The sequence below is a fragment of the Heteronotia binoei genome, chromosome 15 (genome assembly GCF_032191835.1).
Source record: "Heteronotia binoei isolate CCM8104 ecotype False Entrance Well chromosome 15, APGP_CSIRO_Hbin_v1, whole genome shotgun sequence".
In the NCBI taxonomy this organism is placed as follows: domain Eukaryota; kingdom Metazoa; phylum Chordata; class Lepidosauria; order Squamata; family Gekkonidae; genus Heteronotia; species Heteronotia binoei.
Window position 1 is genome coordinate 5,767,478 of NC_083237.1, and position 16,821 is coordinate 5,784,298.

At 52.1% G+C, this 16,821-nt stretch overlaps 1 protein-coding gene across 1 annotated transcript in view; it reads left to right on the forward strand.

Annotated features, from left to right (window-relative positions):
* LOC132584431 (geranylgeranyl transferase type-2 subunit alpha-like) overlaps window positions 1-16,821 on the forward strand; it is a 46,120-nt gene that overhangs the window by 4,149 nt on the left and 25,150 nt on the right. Inside the window, exons 3-6 of the mRNA XM_060256307.1 lie at window positions 1,878-1,999; window positions 2,959-3,146; window positions 3,456-3,653; window positions 14,786-14,869. Coding sequence (XP_060112290.1) covers window positions 1,878-1,999; window positions 2,959-3,146; window positions 3,456-3,653; window positions 14,786-14,869 — 592 coding nt within the window. The remainder of the gene's footprint in view (window positions 1-1,877; window positions 2,000-2,958; window positions 3,147-3,455; window positions 3,654-14,785; window positions 14,870-16,821) is intronic.

The following is a 16,821-nucleotide window of genomic DNA, read 5'->3' on the forward strand; positions in this document are numbered from 1 at the left end:
AAAAAGTTTTTCCTAATAGCCAGCCGGTACCTTCTTGCCCTTCATTTACACCCGCTCTTGCAAGTCCTCTCCTTTGCTGCGCACAGAAATAGCTCCCTGCCCCTCCTCTGAGGGACAGCCCTTCAAAGACTTCAAGAGAGCAGTCTTGTCCCTGCTCCTCAACCTCCTCTTCTCCAGACTAAACATCCCCAAGTCCCAGTGGGAAAGTTTGATCCACGAGCCCTTCCCTTCTTAGCAAGAACTCCGTAACTAGGAAAGGAAAGGTCCCCTGTGCAAGCACCAGTCGTTTCCGGCTCTGGGGTGACGTTGCTTTTCACACCGTTTTAATGGCAGACTTTTTACAGGGTGGTAAATCAGACTTTTCCCTGCAGCCGCTGTGGCCGGACCTGCCTGTCCCACATTGGTCTTGTCAGCCACCAGCGAGCCTGCAGCAAACGTGGACTATTGCACCCTTCTTAAATCTTCGTTCGCGAAGCCAAGCCGAGAGAGAGGGTGGTAAAGCAGCAGTGCTGCGGTATTGTGGTCTGAACTCTTTGCTCACGACTTGAGTTCGATTCTGGCGGAAGCTGGATTCTGGTAGCCGGTCCAAGGTTGACTCGGCCTTCCACCCTTCCGAGGTCGGTCAAATGAGTCCCCAGCTTGCTGGGGGGAAAGCGTAAAAGACTGGGGAAGGCAATGGCAAACCACCCCGTAAAAAGCCTGCCGTGAAAACGTTGTGAAAGCAGCGTCACCCCAGAGTCGGAAACGACTGGTGCTTGCACAGGGGACCTGTCCTTTCCTTGCCATTGCCTTCCCCAGTCATCTGCGCTTCCCCCCCAGCGAGCTGAGTACTCATTTGACCAACCTCGGAAGGATGGAGAGCTGAGTCAACCTCGAGCCGGCTATCTGAAAACCCAGCTTCCACCGGGGATCGAACTCAGGTCGTGAGCAGAGCTTAGGACTGCAGTACTGCAGCTTTTAACACTCTGCGCCACGGGGCAGTAACAGGGTAGATCCAGGTGGGCAGCCGTGTTGGTCCGAAGCAGCAGAACAAAATCGGAATCCGGTAGCACCTTTGAGACCAACAAAGGTTTATTCAGAATGGAAGCTTTCGTGTGCAGGCACACTTCTTCAGACAAAGGAATGACGTACAGTGAGACGTTCTATTGTCTGAAGAAGTATGCGTGTACATGAAAGCTTAAAAAGGTAAAGGTAGTCCCCTGTGCAAGCACCAGTCGTTTCCGACTCTGGGGTGACGTTGCTTTCGCAGTGTTTTCACGGCAGACTTTTTACGGGGTGGTTTGCCATTGCCTTCCCCAGTCTTTTAGGCTTTCCCCCCAGCAAGCTGGGGACTCCTTTGACTGACCTCGGAAGGATGGAAGGCTGAGTCAACCTGGAGCCGGCTACCTGAACCAGCTTCTGCTGGGATCGAACTCAGGGTCGTGAGCAGAGGGCTCCGACTGCAGTACTGCAGCTTTACCACTCTGCGCCACGGGGCTCTTTCTATGAAAGCTTACATTCTGAGTAGAACTTGGTCTTAGAGGTGCCACCGAACTCCTGCTTTGTTTTAGAATGCGGGGTGTCCTTGTCTCCTGGCTGTTGCCCCTTGCGTTGGGCAGCAAGCCCCTCCCACATTGGGGTCAGGAGCATGGACCCAGGCGACGAGAGTCAATACTCCCTCTAAGCTGCAGAGTCTTAGGAGCAAACATTCTACTTTGTGAGCAACTGGCCTTAAAGCTGTGAGCGAATGCATGAATTAGCGCGCTCGGGGGCCATTTTTTCCTGAGCTGAGACAAAACGCGGTGAGCTCGAGGCTACAAAAAACGGTGAGCTAGCTCACGCTCACTCAGCTCGGAGGGAACGCTAGCGCAGACCTTTGGCCTTCCTTTCTCCCGCAGAGGAAATTGGGGCAGCTGGACAAAGAAGCCCTGGAGCTGACCAGCCAGATCTTGAGCGTCAACCCAGACTTTGCCACCCTCTGGAACTTCCGGCGGGACACTTTCCTCCACCTGCAAGAGGAGTGAGTGGGGAGGAGGGAGCAGGATGCAACTGGGGGGGAGGGAGGGTGATAAACCCACAAAGTGCTTCCACCCCCACCCTTTCCACTCATGGAGAGCCAGTTTGGTGTAGTGGTTAAGTGTGCGGACTCTTATCTGGGAGAACCGGGTTTGATTCCGCACTCCTCCACTTGCACCTGCTAGAATGGCCTTGGGTCAGCCATAGCTCTTGCTAAGTGGTTAAGTGCATGGACTCTTATCTGGGAGAACCAGGTTGGATTCCTTGCTCCTCCACTTGCAGCTGCTGGAATGGCCTTGGGTCAGCCATGGCTCTTGCTAAGTGGTTAAGTGCATGGACTCTTATCTGGGAGAACCAGGTTGGATTCCTTGCTCCTCCACTTGCAGCTGCTGGAATGGCCTTGGGTCAGACATAGCTCTCGTAGGAGTTGTCCTTGAAAGGGCAGCTTCTGTCAGAGCTCTCTCAGCCCCCCCCCCCCACCTCACAAGGTGTCTGTCGTGGGGGAGGAAGGGAAAGGAGATGTTAGGCCATTCTGAGATTCTGATTCAGAGAGAAGAGTGGGGTATAAATCTGCAGTCTTCTTCTGAGAGCCAGTTTGGTGTAGTGGTTAAGCGTGTGGACTCTTATCAGGAGAACCGGGTTTGATTCCCCACTCCTCCACTTGCAGCTGCTGGAATGGCCTTGCATCAGCCATAGCTCTTGCTAAGTGGTTAAGTGCACAGACTCTTATCAGGAGAACCGGGTTTGATTCCCCACTCCTCCACTTGCAGCTGCTGGAATGGCCTTGCATCAGCCATAGCTCTGGCAGGAGTTGTCCTTGAAAGGGCAGCTTCTGGGAGAGCTCTCTCAGCCCCACCCACCTCACAGGGTGTCTTTTGGGGGGGTGGGGAGAAGATTGGGACCTCTCTGAGATTCCGAGTATAGTGCGGGATATAAATCCAATCTCTTCTTCTTCCATCGCAGGACCCCGGAAGAGATGCAGGCCCTCTGCAAGGCAGAGCTTTCCTTCCTGGAGTCCTGCCTGCGTGTCAACCCCAAATCCTACGGCACGTGGCACCACCGCTGCTGGGTGATGGAGCACATCCCGGAGCCGGACTGGGCCCGCGAGCTGGAGCTGTGCAACAAGTTCCTGGAGAGCGACGAACGCAACTGTGAGCCTCTCCTTCCCCCCCCCCCACGCTGTCCCTCCCAGCCCTGCCCCCTTTGGTTGAGAATTTCCGCAGCCTTCCCTTCAGCTCTGACCTTGGAGCAGGCATCCCCAGCCTTTCCTAGTGTGTGAGCATCTTAGGACTTCTGACACGGGGTGGCGGACTCAGCCACAAAATGGCTGCCACAGGAGGTGGAGCCAACCACCGAATGTCAAGTTCAGGAGATCGTCCGGGGAGTTTGCTTGCAGGGTGGGCTGACCTCTGACCCTCGCGCTTGAGCTCCTCCTTCCCTCTCTGTGTCGCCCTCTGCAGTTCACTGCTGGGATTACCGGCGCTTTGTGGTGCAGCGCTCCCTGGTCCCTCCCGAAGACGAACTGGCTTTCAGCGACAACCTCATCAGCCGGAACTTCTCCAACTACTCCTCCTGGCATTACCGCAGCCGCCTCCTGCCGGAGCTGCACCCGGATCCTCACCAGCAAGGCCGGATCACGGAGGAAGTCCTTCTCAAAGGTTGGAAGGAGAGTGCCAACAGCTTGTACTCGCTTGTAATGCAGTATTTCGGGGGTGGGAGGGGAAATACTGTCTTGCTAGAGATGCAGGTTGTTTTACGTGCCCTCCTGGGAGCAACCAGAGAGCCCATGAATGAGCACATAAGGCAGCCTTCTGCTGAGCCAATCAGCACAGGAGTTGGCCATCTGCTGAGCCAATCAGCACAGGAGGTGGCCTTCTGCTGAGCCAATCAGCACAGGAGGTGGCCTTCTGCTGAGCCAATCAGCACAGGAGGTGGCCTTCTGCTGAGCCAATCAGCACAGGAGGCTGCCATCTGCTGAGCCAATCAGCACAGGAGGCTGCCACCTGCTGAGCCAATCAGCACAGGAGGCCGCCTTCTGCTGAGCCAATCAGCACAGGAGGTCGCCACCTGCTGAGCCAATCGGCACAGGAGGCCGCCACCTGCTGAGCCAATCGGCACAGGAGGCCGCCACCTGCTGAGCCAATCGGCACAGGAGGCCGCCACCTGCTGAACCAATCGGCACAGGAGGCCGCCACCTGCTGAGTCAATCGGCACAGGAGGCCGCCACCTGCTGAGCCAATCGGCACAGGAGGCCGCCACCTGCTGAGCCAATCGGCACAGGAGGCCGCCACCTGCTGAGCCAATCGGCACAGGAGGCCGCCACCTGCTGAGCCAATCGGCACAGGAGGCCGCCACCTGCTGAGCCAAGGCACAGGAGGCCGCCATCTGCTGAGCCAATCAGCATGCAAAGCTGCTTCCTGCTGGGTCAGGCTAATCCTCTGCTTCCCAAGGTTAGTCTTGTCTACTCTGACTGGCAGCAGCTCTCCAGGGTCCTTTGCATCACCCACTGCCTGATTCTTCTAACTGGAGATGCCAGGAATCGAACCTGGGACTTTCCACGTGCCAAGCAGATGCTCTGCCTCTGAGCCACGGCCCCCCTACCCCACATGAGTCAGGTCTCTAGATCAGCCAGAGGAATGGGATGCCACACCACTGGGGGAGTGTCCAAATCGGAAGGTGGAGCGACACAGAGTGTTGGACTGGATGGGCCATTGGCCTGATCCAACATGGCTCCTCGTATGTTCTTATGTGACACAGAGTGTTGGACTGGATGGGCCATTGGCCTGATCCAGCAGGGCTTCTCTTCTGTTCTTATGTGACACAGAGTGTTGGACTGGATGGGCCATTGGCCTGATCCAACATGGCTTCTCTTATGTGACACAGAGTGTTGGACTGGATGGGCCATTGGCCTGATCCAACATGGCTTCTCTTATGTTCTTATGTGACACACAGTGTTGGACTGGATGGGCCACTGGCCTGATCCAACATGGTCCCTCCAGTCCAACACTCTGTGTCACATTTTTTTTTTTTTTGGCGAAACCGAAACCATGGCTTTCCCTCTCCTCTTAGTGCCCTTCAGGATCTCCAGGATGTCTGACATCTCGCCACCTGGAAAGAGCTGTCTGGGTCAGGACTGGTTAAAGGAGGGGGCCCTAGAGAGACGGTGCCTTTTGCTTATCTTCAGTGACTCGGGAGGAAGCCGCTGCCCCTAGTTTCAAAGTGGACTTTTAGGCAAGTTGGATGACAGAGATGCCCCTCTGGATCCTTTCCCCCCCCTCAGGAATGGATGGCAGAACAGCCTCAGCAAACCGTGGTCCCCCTCCGTTCCTCCTATTCCTTCCCTGGATGTAGCGATGGTCGCAGGCACTGATGGTGATAAAGGCGGATTAGGTAGATTTGTGCAGGACACGTCTGACAGTTACTTCTAGCTGTGGTGGCTAAACAGAGCCTCCGCATTTAGAGGCCACTAACCTCAATCCCAGTGCCAGGAGGCAACACTGGAGGTAGCCTCAGCATCTCTGCCCTGCTGTTGGCCCCCCAGAGGAACTGGTTGGCCACTGTGTGAGACAGGAGGCTGGACTAGATGGACCCTCACTGGTCTGATCCAGCAGGGCTCTTCTGATTTTAGGTTCTTAACACTGAGGAAGGACTCATCCTCTGTGCCCTGTTGTTGGACCTCCGGAGAAACTGTCTGGTCTCTGTGTGAGACAGAAGGTTGGAACAGATGGACTCTCCCTGGACTGATCAACAGGGCTCTTCTAATATTGTTATCAGGGAAAGGCCTCAGTTTCTCTGCCCTGTTGCTTGCCCTCTAGAGGAACTGTTTGGCCACTGTGTGAGACAGGAGGCTGGACTAGATGGACCCTCCCTGTTCTGATCCAGCAGGGCTCTTCTGATGTTCTTATGAAGGCCTCAGCCTTTCTGCCCTCTTGTTGGCCTCCAGAGGAACTGGTTGGCCACTGTGTGAGACAGAAGGCTGGACTAGATGGACCCTCACTGGTCTGACCCAGCAGGGCTCCTCTGATGTTCTTCTCAGGGGAAGGCCTCGGCCTCTCTGTCCTGTTGTTGGCCCTCCAGAGGAACTGGTTGGCCACTGTGTGAGACAGGAGGCTGGACTAGGTGGACCCTCACTGGTCTGATCCAGCAGGGCTCTTCTGGTGTTCTTAAAAAGGACTCGGCCTCTCTGCCCTGTTGTTGGCCTTCCAGAGGAACTAGATGGCCACTGTGTGAGACAGGAGGCTGGACTAGATGGACCCTCCCTGGTCTGATCCAGCAGGACTCTTCTGATGTTCTTCTCATGGGAAGGCCTCAGTCTCTCTGTCCTGTTGTTGGCCTCCAGAGGAACTGGTTGGCCACTGTGTGAGACAGGAGACTGGACTAGATGGACCCTCACTGGTCTGATCCAGCAGGGCTCTTCTGATGTTCTTCTCAGGGGAAGGCCTCAGCCTCTGTGCCCTGTTGTTGGCCCTCTAGAGGAACTGGTTGGTTGCTGTGTGAGGCAGGATGCTGAACTAGATGGACCACCACTCTGATCCAGCAGGGCGTGTTCTTAGACTAGGAGTGGCTCTCCTTTGCCAGGCCTGGAGATTAACCTTCTATTGTTGGAGCGGGAGCCATCCTTCTACCTGGGCCCCTCCCCTACAAGTGTCAAAGAGGGGGCAGCCAGACATCCGGGCTCTGTGCCCAGCTCGCCAGGGCTCCAAAAGGCTCTTTTCCCAACCCAGCAAGGGGCATGCGGGGTCATGAGTCAGGGCAACGCTCCCTCAGCCTCGAGGCGTGGAGGTCCGGGCACGAAGAGGAATTGTTTCACAATGAGTAAAAGTGTACCTAGGGATTGTTTCCCAGCGCCCAGCCCTTCTCGCCTAGGCGGGTGACAGTTCAAGGGGGATTAGCTGCCGCTCCTGACTCTGTGGGGTTTTTTGGGTGCACGCCACTTGACCGCTTTCTGCTTCTCGCCTGCCCTGTGAAGAGACGGAGGGAAGGCAGCGTGGGAACCCATCTGGGAGCTGAAGGGCAGTGCCCTGTGACTGGCAGAGAGGGCTTAGGAGAGGGTGAAGTCAGCAGCAGGCCGACTGGAAGGACACGGTCCCTCCCGTTCCTCTTCCACATTCATCTTCTGCCTTATCCGCTTGTCAGGAACAGCAGGTGGTAGCACGGTACGAAACGGAAGGGAAAAAAGCAACCGTGCAAGGAAAGTGATATTAAAAAAGAAACCTTGGTTCGTATGTATCCAAATCTAACAACATTCGAAGATGCCACAAAACACGGTAAAAAAAAACAATTCTATACATCAGGGAGAGTCCCACTGCAGAAGACAAGGAAATCTTGTTCAAGTTGATGTACAAAAAAAAGTTCACCTAAAGCATTCAGCGTATTAAGTATCTTTGCATGATGTCGGATTGAGAATTTTTCAGAACGGATTGGCTCTCGAAAAAAGCATCGTAATGTGAAACGTGATCCTGCGTCGACTGATGCATGAGAACTTTTGCCTTTGGAGCCGGATATCTTCAGGGGATTGGATTCCATGCAGGAAATTTTGAAAAATTTTGAAGAAGCTGTTTTATGTGAACTTCTTGGTATATGAACTTGAACAAGATTTCTTTGTTTTCTGCAGCGGGACTCTCCCTGATGTATAGAATTGTTGTTGTTTTTTCCGTGTTGTGTGGTGTCTGTGAATGTTATTAGATTTGGATATATAAGAACCAAGGTTTTTTGAATATCACTTTTATTGCACAGTTGTTGTTTTTTCTTCTGTCAGGCAGACTTCAAGGAGACAACGCACACTAGCAGTTCTCTTTGCCTGGGGTAGGCAGGTGCCAAAGACAGGCTGTGGCTCAGTGGTCTGTTTGGCACTCCAAAGGTCCCAGGTTCGATCCCCAGCATCTCCAGTTAAAAGGATCAGGCAGGAAGGGACAAGACAGACCTTTCTCTGCCTGAGACTATGAAGAGCAGCTGCCAGTCTGAGCAGATGCTGCTGGCTTTGAAGGAGCAGGGGTCTGATTCGGTATAAGGCAGCTTCATATGTGTTCATATTTGAACTAGAGGGGATGTGGCTCAGTGGCAGAGCCTCTGCTCGGCATGCAGAAGGTCCCAGGTTCAATCCCCGGCATCTTCAGTTAAAAGGACCAGGCAGGAGGTGATGGGAAAGACCTCTGCCTGAGACCCTGGAGACTAAAGGAGAAGGGCTGTGGCTCAGTGGCAAAGCCTCTGCTTGGTATGCAAAAGGTCCCAGGTTCAATCCCCAGCATCTCCAGTTAAAAGGACCAGGCAGGAGGTGATGGGAAAGACCCCTGCCTGAGACCCAGGAGACTAAAGGAGAAGGGCTGTGGCTCAGTGGCAGAGCCTCTGCTTGGTATGCAAAAGGTCCCAGGTTCAATCCCCAGCATCTCCAGTTAAAAGGACCAGGCAGGAGGTGATGGGAAAGACCTCTGCCTGAGACCCAGGAGACTAAAGGAGAAGGGCTGTGGCTCAGTGGCAGAGCCTCTGCTTGGTATGCAAAAGGTCCCAGGTTCAATCCCCAGCATCTCCAGTTAAAAGGACCAGGCAGGAGGTGATGGGAAAGACCTCTGCCTGAGATCCTGGAGACTAAAGGAGAAGCTCTGTGGCTTAGTGGCAGAGCCTCTGCTCGGCATGCAAAAGGTCCCAGGTTCAATCCCCGGCATCTCCAGTTAAAAGGACCAGGCAGGAGGTAAAGCGAGGGACTTCTGCCAGAGACCCTGGAGAGCTGCTGCCAGTCTGAGTAGATAATACTGACCTTATTGGACCGAGTGTCTGGTTCAGGATAAGCAACACAAGTGAGAAACACGGAAGGAATTGAGAGAATCAAAGCTTAAGCCTCCGTGTGAAGAAACAAGAAGAAGGATATATGCAAAAACTATTGTAAATTTATCTCATTCAAACAAACGTCACGCTTAATAACATCCAAGTCAGACCTGAAAACACACGGAACAGAAATAGTAAGAACAGGAACATCCCAAAGTGTTTCACCCCTAGAGTTCAAAATAGTGTTACAGGCAGTGTTCCCTCTCAGCTGAGTGAGTGTGAGCTGGTTCGCAGGTTTGTAGCCTCCGGCTCACACATTTTTGTCCTAGTTCAGGAAGGACGGCCCCAGAGCAAACTAAATGATGCAGCAGCTCACAACTTTGATGCCAGCAGCTCACAGAGTAAAATTTTTTGCTCACAAGACTCTGCAGGAGACATTGGTTGCAGTCGCGACAAATTTCACCGCTTTTAAAATATCATAGCCAGGGGGTGTTCTCCGTTCCACAGAATGCTGGAATCGCACCGTTCCATACTTTAGTCCATGGGTGGCCAAACTTGCTTAATGAAAGAGCCACATAGAATAAAGGTCAGATGTTTGAAAGCCGCACGACGTGAACATCAGATGTCGGAGAGACGCAAGACAGGAAGGCAGGCAGGCAAATAAACGGGGGAGGGAGAGGTGGAAAGAAAGCAACTTTAACTTTAAATGCCTTCTCCAAGCCACCAACTGGCTTGCCTTGAAGAAGTGAATGAAAGAGAGAAATGCCTTCTCTAAACCAGCCAACAGGGTGGTGGGGGCTTCAAGAGCCACACAGCATGTGTGAAAGAGCCACATGTGGCTCCCGAGCCACAGTTTGGCCACCCCCTGCCTTAGTCCAAAAGCGGAGGTTGTTGGCATCCAAAGACTGGTTTGCTTTTCCACCCATGGCTGCCTTATCTTTGGGAGGCTGTTCCAGTCTTCTTTGGGACCTTGAACTTCCAGGCAGGGGGAGTTCAGACCCCACTTTGTCCTATAATAACACACACACCCTTGCATTGAGCAATTCATGCCCGACATTCTTTAACAACCTGAGTCAGGAGGTCAGACTATGCAAATGCGCCAAGAGATCCTGACTCTCCCCTCCCCAGTTCCTTGACTCCACACGCCTCCTCCCCCCCCCCCACAGGTTCCTGCATATTTTCAGTTGCCCTGGGGCCTTTTTGCACTTTGTGGATCTGCGAGGCTGCAAGCTGGGGCCCCTCCTGTACACCAGGGGAGGACCGTTGGGTACCCGAACATTCTTACACAACCGAGCCCTCGCAGTGGGTGCGTGGCCATCCCAGCCTCCAGGAACGGAAGCGCCTGTGTCTTTCTCGGCTGGAAGAGGAAGGTCTCTGCTTAGTGTGCAGAGGTTCCTGCCAAGAGGGGCCTGCAGACGCCCCGCGGCGCACCAAGGGACACTCCCTCCTGGAGTTGTCAACATTGGGCTTTTTTACTGAGCCCTGCGTGCTGTGGTGGGTGGGCCTCTGGCATGCGGGGACCGGCCTGCCCTTCCCTGCTGCGACCTGCTGATGTGCCCTCGTCCGCGCCTTCCCCTTCCGCCGCTCCACTGCCTGAAATGTCCCTGGAGCACCTTCTTTCAAAGCTCGCCTTCTAGAAATCTTTGGTTTAATCAGGGCTTTTTTTGTAGCAGGAACTCCTTTTCCCTATTAGGCCACACCCCCCCATGTAGCCAATCTTCCAAGAACTTACAGCTCCAGGAGGATTGGCTGCATCAGGGGGTGTGGCCTGATAGGCAAAGGAGTTCCTGTTACAAGAAAAGCCCCGGGTTTCTTCATCCCAAACCAATGCAGGGTTTGCTTTCTCCTCTCCTGTCCTTCCTGAAGATTTGGGGATGGAGCCTTGAGAGCGACTAGGGTTGCCAATCCCCAGGTGGGGGCAGGGGATCCCCCGGTTTGAAGGCCCTCCCCCTGCTTCAGGGTCATCAGAAAGCGGGGTGAGGAAGGGAAACGTCTGCTGGGCACTCCATTATTCCCTGTGGAGACCGATTCCCATTGGAAATCATGGATAATTGATCCACAGGTATCTGGAGCTCTGAGGGGGGCTGTTTTTTGAGGTAGAGGCACCAAATTTTCAGCATAGCATTCGGTGCCTCTCCTCGAACGAACCCCCAGGTTTCAAAAGGATTGGACCGTGGGGTCCAATTCTATGACCCCCAAAAGAAGACGTCCCTATTGTTCATTATTCCAAATGGAGGGAAGGCATTTAAAAAGTGTGCGGTCCCTTTAAATGTGATGGCCAGAACGCCCTTCGGAGTTTAACTGTGCTTGTCACACCCTTGCTCCTGGCTGCACCCCCAAAGTCTCCTGGCTCCGCCCTTAAAGTCCCCAGCTATTTCTTGATCAGACCTGGCAACCCTAGGAGGGACCTCGGGGGTGTACAGAACCACAGGCTCCGCCTTCCGAGGCAGCCATTTTCTTCAGCAGAACTGATCTCTGCCATCCAGAGATCTGCTGTAATTGCAGGAAACTGCCGGGCAGGCCACACCTGGAAGTTCGGCAGGGACTGATCTCTTTCACTCACAAGCTTTTGTAAAGAACCGCGGGCATTAAGGAATGGTTGACGGAGGCTTTAAAAGTCAAGATTAATGCCCCCCCTCAAGGGAGGTGGATTGTCTCACTTTTATTGTTATTTAGAAATATGCGCCCTGCTTTTCTGCCCTTCAAAGGGGCACTGAGGCGGCTCACCATTTAGCACAGTGACACGATAAGATCACCTTTTAAAACCATGGAAATCAACCTATCCGAAACGCACGTCATTACAATAATTAAAAAACAGAGTCACGATACACAAGAAACATACAAACAACAATTAGGACATATGATAGGAAGGAGGGATGATTGAGGGGAAACGCCAAAGGAAACAAAACAAAAATATCCCGGCTCCTGCTCTTCTCATGTGGCTTCTGGGAGTTTGTTTGTTTGATCTTCCTGGTTTTACTTGTCAAGGTGGATCAGCGACTGGGGCACCCACCTGACCCAGAGAAGGCTCCAGTTCAGTCCAGGGTCTCTCTGCCTTAAAAACATAAGAGAAGCCATGTTGGATCAGGCCAATGGCCCATCCAGTCCAACACTCTGTGTCACATAAGAACATAAGAGAAGCTATGTTGGATCAGGCCTGTGGCCCATCCAGTCCAACACTCTGTGTCACATAAGAACATAAGAGAAGCCATTTTGGATCAGGCCAATGGCCCCTCCAGTCCAACACTCTGTGTCACATAGGAACATAAGAGAAGCCATGTTGGATCAGGCCAAAGGCCCATCCAGTCCAACACTCTGTGTCACATAGGAACATAAGAGAAGCCATGTTGGATCAGGCCAATGGCCCATCCAGTCCAACACTGTGTCACATAAGAGAAGCCATGTTGGATCAGGCCTGTGGCCCATCCAGTCCAACACTCTGTGCCACATAAGAACATAAGAGAAGCCATTTTGGATCAGGCCAATGGCCCATCCAGTCCAACACTCTGTGTCACATAAGAACATAAGAGAAGCCATGTTGGATCAGGCCAATGGCCCATCCAGTCCAACACTCTGTGCCACATAGTGGCCAGAAAAACCCCAGGTGCCATCAGGAGGTCCATCAGTGGGGCCAGGACACTAGAAGCCCTCCCACTGTGTCCCCTCCCAAGCACCAAGAATACAAAGCAACACTGCCCCAGACATAAGAACATAAGAGAAGCCATGTTGGATCAGGCCAATGGCCCATCCAGTCCAACACTCTGTGTCACACAGTAGCCAAAAAACCCAGGTGCCACCAGGAGGTCCTTCAGTGGGGCCAGGACACTATAAGTCCTCACACTGTTGTCCCTCCGAAGCACTAAGAATTCAGAGCATCACTTGCCCCAGACAGAGAGTACCAACAATTCACTGTGGCTAATAGCCACTGATGGACCTCTGCTCCATAGGTTTATCCAGTCCCCTCTTGACGCTGGCTATACTTGCAGCCGCCGCAGCCACTTGTAGAGTCCACCCTCTAACTCGGGTGTTGAACTCATTTGTTATAAACTTCATAAAGGCACAAATATAAAAATAAAACATGCTTAAAACATTAGCACTCATTGGCCTTAAAGGTGCTTTCTTTGTGTTTCTCCCATGGGATCCAGGGAACTGGGCAAAGGAAGCTCTGGCTCTTTCCTTCCTTCCCCAGGAGACCAGGAGGAAGAGGAGCCTCAGCCAGTAGAAGAAAGAGAGGCTTGGCTCAGTAGCTCTGCTGTGCAATTTAGAGAGCCTGGCAAAGCAAGCTCTCCCTCCCCAGCCTTTCCTCTGCAAGGGAGGAGCCTCAGCCAATGGAGAAAATAGAGTCTTCGCCATTGAGCAAGCCTTGCAAAACAAGCTGTTATGCAGAAAGAAGCAAGAGAGAGGGAGAAGGAAGCAGATGACAGTCAGTTGCTTGGGGGCCCGATAAGAGCCCTCTGGGGACCTGATTCGGCCCCTAGACTGCATGTTTGACGCCCCTGGGTTAAACTTCTGTTAAAGAGACAGGATGTGTTTTTTTCCTCTGGGGCTGCTGACCCCAGTTTCAACCTTCTTTAAAAACCGAATGCCTCACTCTCTTCCAACTCTTTTCTGCCTTGCCTTCTGTGTACCCTTCAGAGGGACTAGGAGCTTGCTTTTAAAACCCTCTTTCTTTGCAAGATGACGACTCAGCCTTCTTAGACGGCTGTAGCAGTGGAAAGAGCTGTCAGGATGCGGCCGACTTACAGCGGCCCTATATGGTTTTCTTAGCAAGAGCCGAGCAGAGGTGGTTTACCGTTGTCTGCCTCTGTGTGGCAACGCTGGACTTCCCTTGGCGGTCTCCAGGACTCCCTCTAAGCTGTGGAGTCTTGTGAGCAAAAATTCTACATCATGAGCGACTGGCGTTAAAAGTTGTAAGCTGCTGCATCGATTAGTTCGCTCGGGGGCCCTTTTTCCTGAGCGAAGACAAAAAAGGTGTGAGCCGGAGGCTGGAAAACTGAGCTAGCTCACACTAGTTCAGTTTAGAGAGAACAGGCTCCCCTACTCTCTGGCTCATGATCTACCTAAATTCACGGGATCCTCATTGTTGTCAGATGGCCATCTAGCCTCTGTTGAAAAGCCTCCCAGGAAGGAGAGCCCATCACCTCCCAAGGAGGAAGCCGGTTCCACGGAGGAACCGCTCTAAACTCAGATACCTCCCCCTGAATTCCCAAAATCTTCATTGTTGTCAAATGGCCCTCTAGCCTCTGTTTCAAAACCTCCAAGGAAGGAGAGCCCACCACCTCCCAAGGAGGAAGCCTGTTCCACTGAGGAACCGCTCTCACGGTCAGGAAGTTCTTCCTAATGTTCTTTTGATTTAGTTTCAACCCATTGGTTCTGGTCCTACCTCCCGGGGCCACAAGAAACAATTCCACACCCTCCTCTACATGACAGCCCTTCAAGTCCTTGAAGATGGTGATCCTATCGCCTCTCAGCAGCCCCCTCTCCAGGCTAAACAGGCCCAGCTCCTTCCACCTTTCCTCGTAGGACTTGGTCTCCAGACCCCTCACCATCCTCATTGCCCTCATCTGGACACGTTCCAGCTTTTCTATATCCTTCTTGAATTGCGGTGCCCAAAACTGAACACAAGACTCTAGGGGAGGTCTAACCAGAGCAGAGTAAAATGATACCCTCACTGGCAGAACTAGCGTCAAATATCATCAGCACTGTCAGACTAAACTATTTAATTGTATAGACTGGTTTTAATGTTGTTAAATAATGTTTTATATCGTTTTATATTGTTAAATTTAAAGGTTTTATTATATGGTATGTTATTGAGAAATGCTGTTAGCCGCCCTGAGCCTGCCGAGGCGGGGAGGGTGGGATACAAATAAAATTTATTATTATTATTATTATTATTATTATTATTATTATTATTTGTGCAATCTGGAGAGTATACAGGGTAGATCTTCCGCCGTGCAGTATCTCAGTCACGCTGTCTGCCTCTTCTCCCTCCGTTTGACTCTCCTCCCTGTTTTTTTTCTTTCCCCAGAGCTGGAGCTGGTGCAGAACGCCTTCTTTACTGACCCCAATGACCAGAGCGCCTGGTTCTATCACCGCTGGCTGCTGGGCCGAGGTAGGAGCTAAGCGAGCCCCTGGGCAAAAGGGTCAGGAGGAGGGGAATCCTTAATGCCACCCACACTTCATTGCCCTGGTCATGGGCACAGGTGCGGCTGAAACTGAAGGGGGGGACGCAGGCTTGTACGAACAGCCTTACTGCTGGGTCAGGCCATCTGGTCCAAACAAAGAAAGGGGGAAGGGGAAGAACCCAACCCAGATTTACACTGTGTAAGGGAGAAAGGTTAAAGCGCTTGGGGCTTTTTAGCTTGGAGAAACGTCGACTGCGGGGTGACATGATCGAGGTTTACAAGATTATGCTCGGGATAGAGAAAGTAGAGAAGGAAGCCCTTTTCTCCCTTTCTCACAATACAAGAACTCGCGGGCATTCGATGAAATTGCTGAGCAGTCGGGTTGGAACAGATAAAAGGAAGGCCTTCTTCACCCAAAGGGTGATTAACACATGGAACTCACTGCCACAGGAGACAGCTTCAAGAGGGGATTGGATAAGCATATAGAGCTTATCGTTGGAACTCTCTATGTGGGGCAGTGATGCTCTGTATTCTTATTGCTTTGGGTGGGGGGGACAGTGGGAGGGTTTCTAGTGTCCTGGCCCCACTGGTGGACCTCCTGATGGCACTTAGTTTATTGGCCACTGTGTGACACAGAGTGTTCGACTGGATGGGCCATTGGCCTGATCCAACATGGCTTCTCTTATGTTGTTATGTGACCCAGAGTGTTGGACTGGATAGGCCTTTGGCCTGATCCAACATGGCTTCTCTTATGCTTTTATGTGACACAGAGTGTTGGACTGGATGGGCCACTGGCCTGATCCAACATGGCTTCTCTTCTTTTCTTATGTGACACAGAGTGTTGGACTGGATGGTCCACTGGCCTGATCCAACATGGCTTCTCTTCTGTTCTTATGTGACACAGAGTGTTGGACTGGATGGGCCTTTGGCCTGATCTAACATGGCTTCTCTTATGTTCTTATGTGACACAGAGTGTTGGACTGGATGGGCCATTGGCCTGATCCAACATGGCTTCTCTTCTGTTCTTATGTGACACAGAGTGTTGGACTGGATGGGCCATTGGCCTGATTCAACATGGCTTCTCTTCTGTTCTTATGTGACACAGAGTGTTGGACTGGATGGGCCATTGGCCTGATCCAACATGGCTTCTCTTATGTTCTTATGTGACCCAGAGTGTTGGACTGGATGGGCCATCGGCCTGATCCAACCTGGCTTCTCTTATGTGACACAGAGTGTTGGACTGGATAGGCCATTGGCCTGATCCAGCATGGCTTCTCTTATGTTCTTATGTGACACAGAGTGTTGGACTGGATGGGCCATTGGCCTGATTCAACATGGCTTCTCTTATGTTCTTATATCTGGGGCAGTGGTGCTCTGTATTCTTGGTGCTTGGTGGGGGAACAGTGGGAGGGCTTCTAGTGTCCTGGCCCCATTGATGGACCTCCCGATGGCAACTGGGTTTTTTTGGACACTGTTTGACACAGAGTGTTGAACTGGATGGGCCATTGGCCTGATCCAACATGGCTTCTCTTATGTTCTTATGTGACACAGAGTGTTGAACTGGGTGGGCCATTGGCCTGATCCAACATGGCTTCTCTTCTGATCTTATGTGACACAGAGTGTTGGACTGGATGGGCCATTGGCCTGATCCAACATGGCTTCTCTTATGTTCTTACGTTCTTAGGGTCAAGCACAAGTCATGAAATGTACATCATTTATTATAAAACAACTTTTGATGGTGTTACCTCACATCCAGGGATACTTGATACTCTGCACCAGAGAACCATATTGTTATTGTTGTTGCTGTTATTTATATTCTGCCCATTCCCGCATTGGGGCTCAGGGCGGAGTACATCAAAGTAGATTACATCCATATAAATCACAGGAAAATCACAATTAAAACCCAATAAAATCAGTTCCAATAACCAGTTAAATAGTA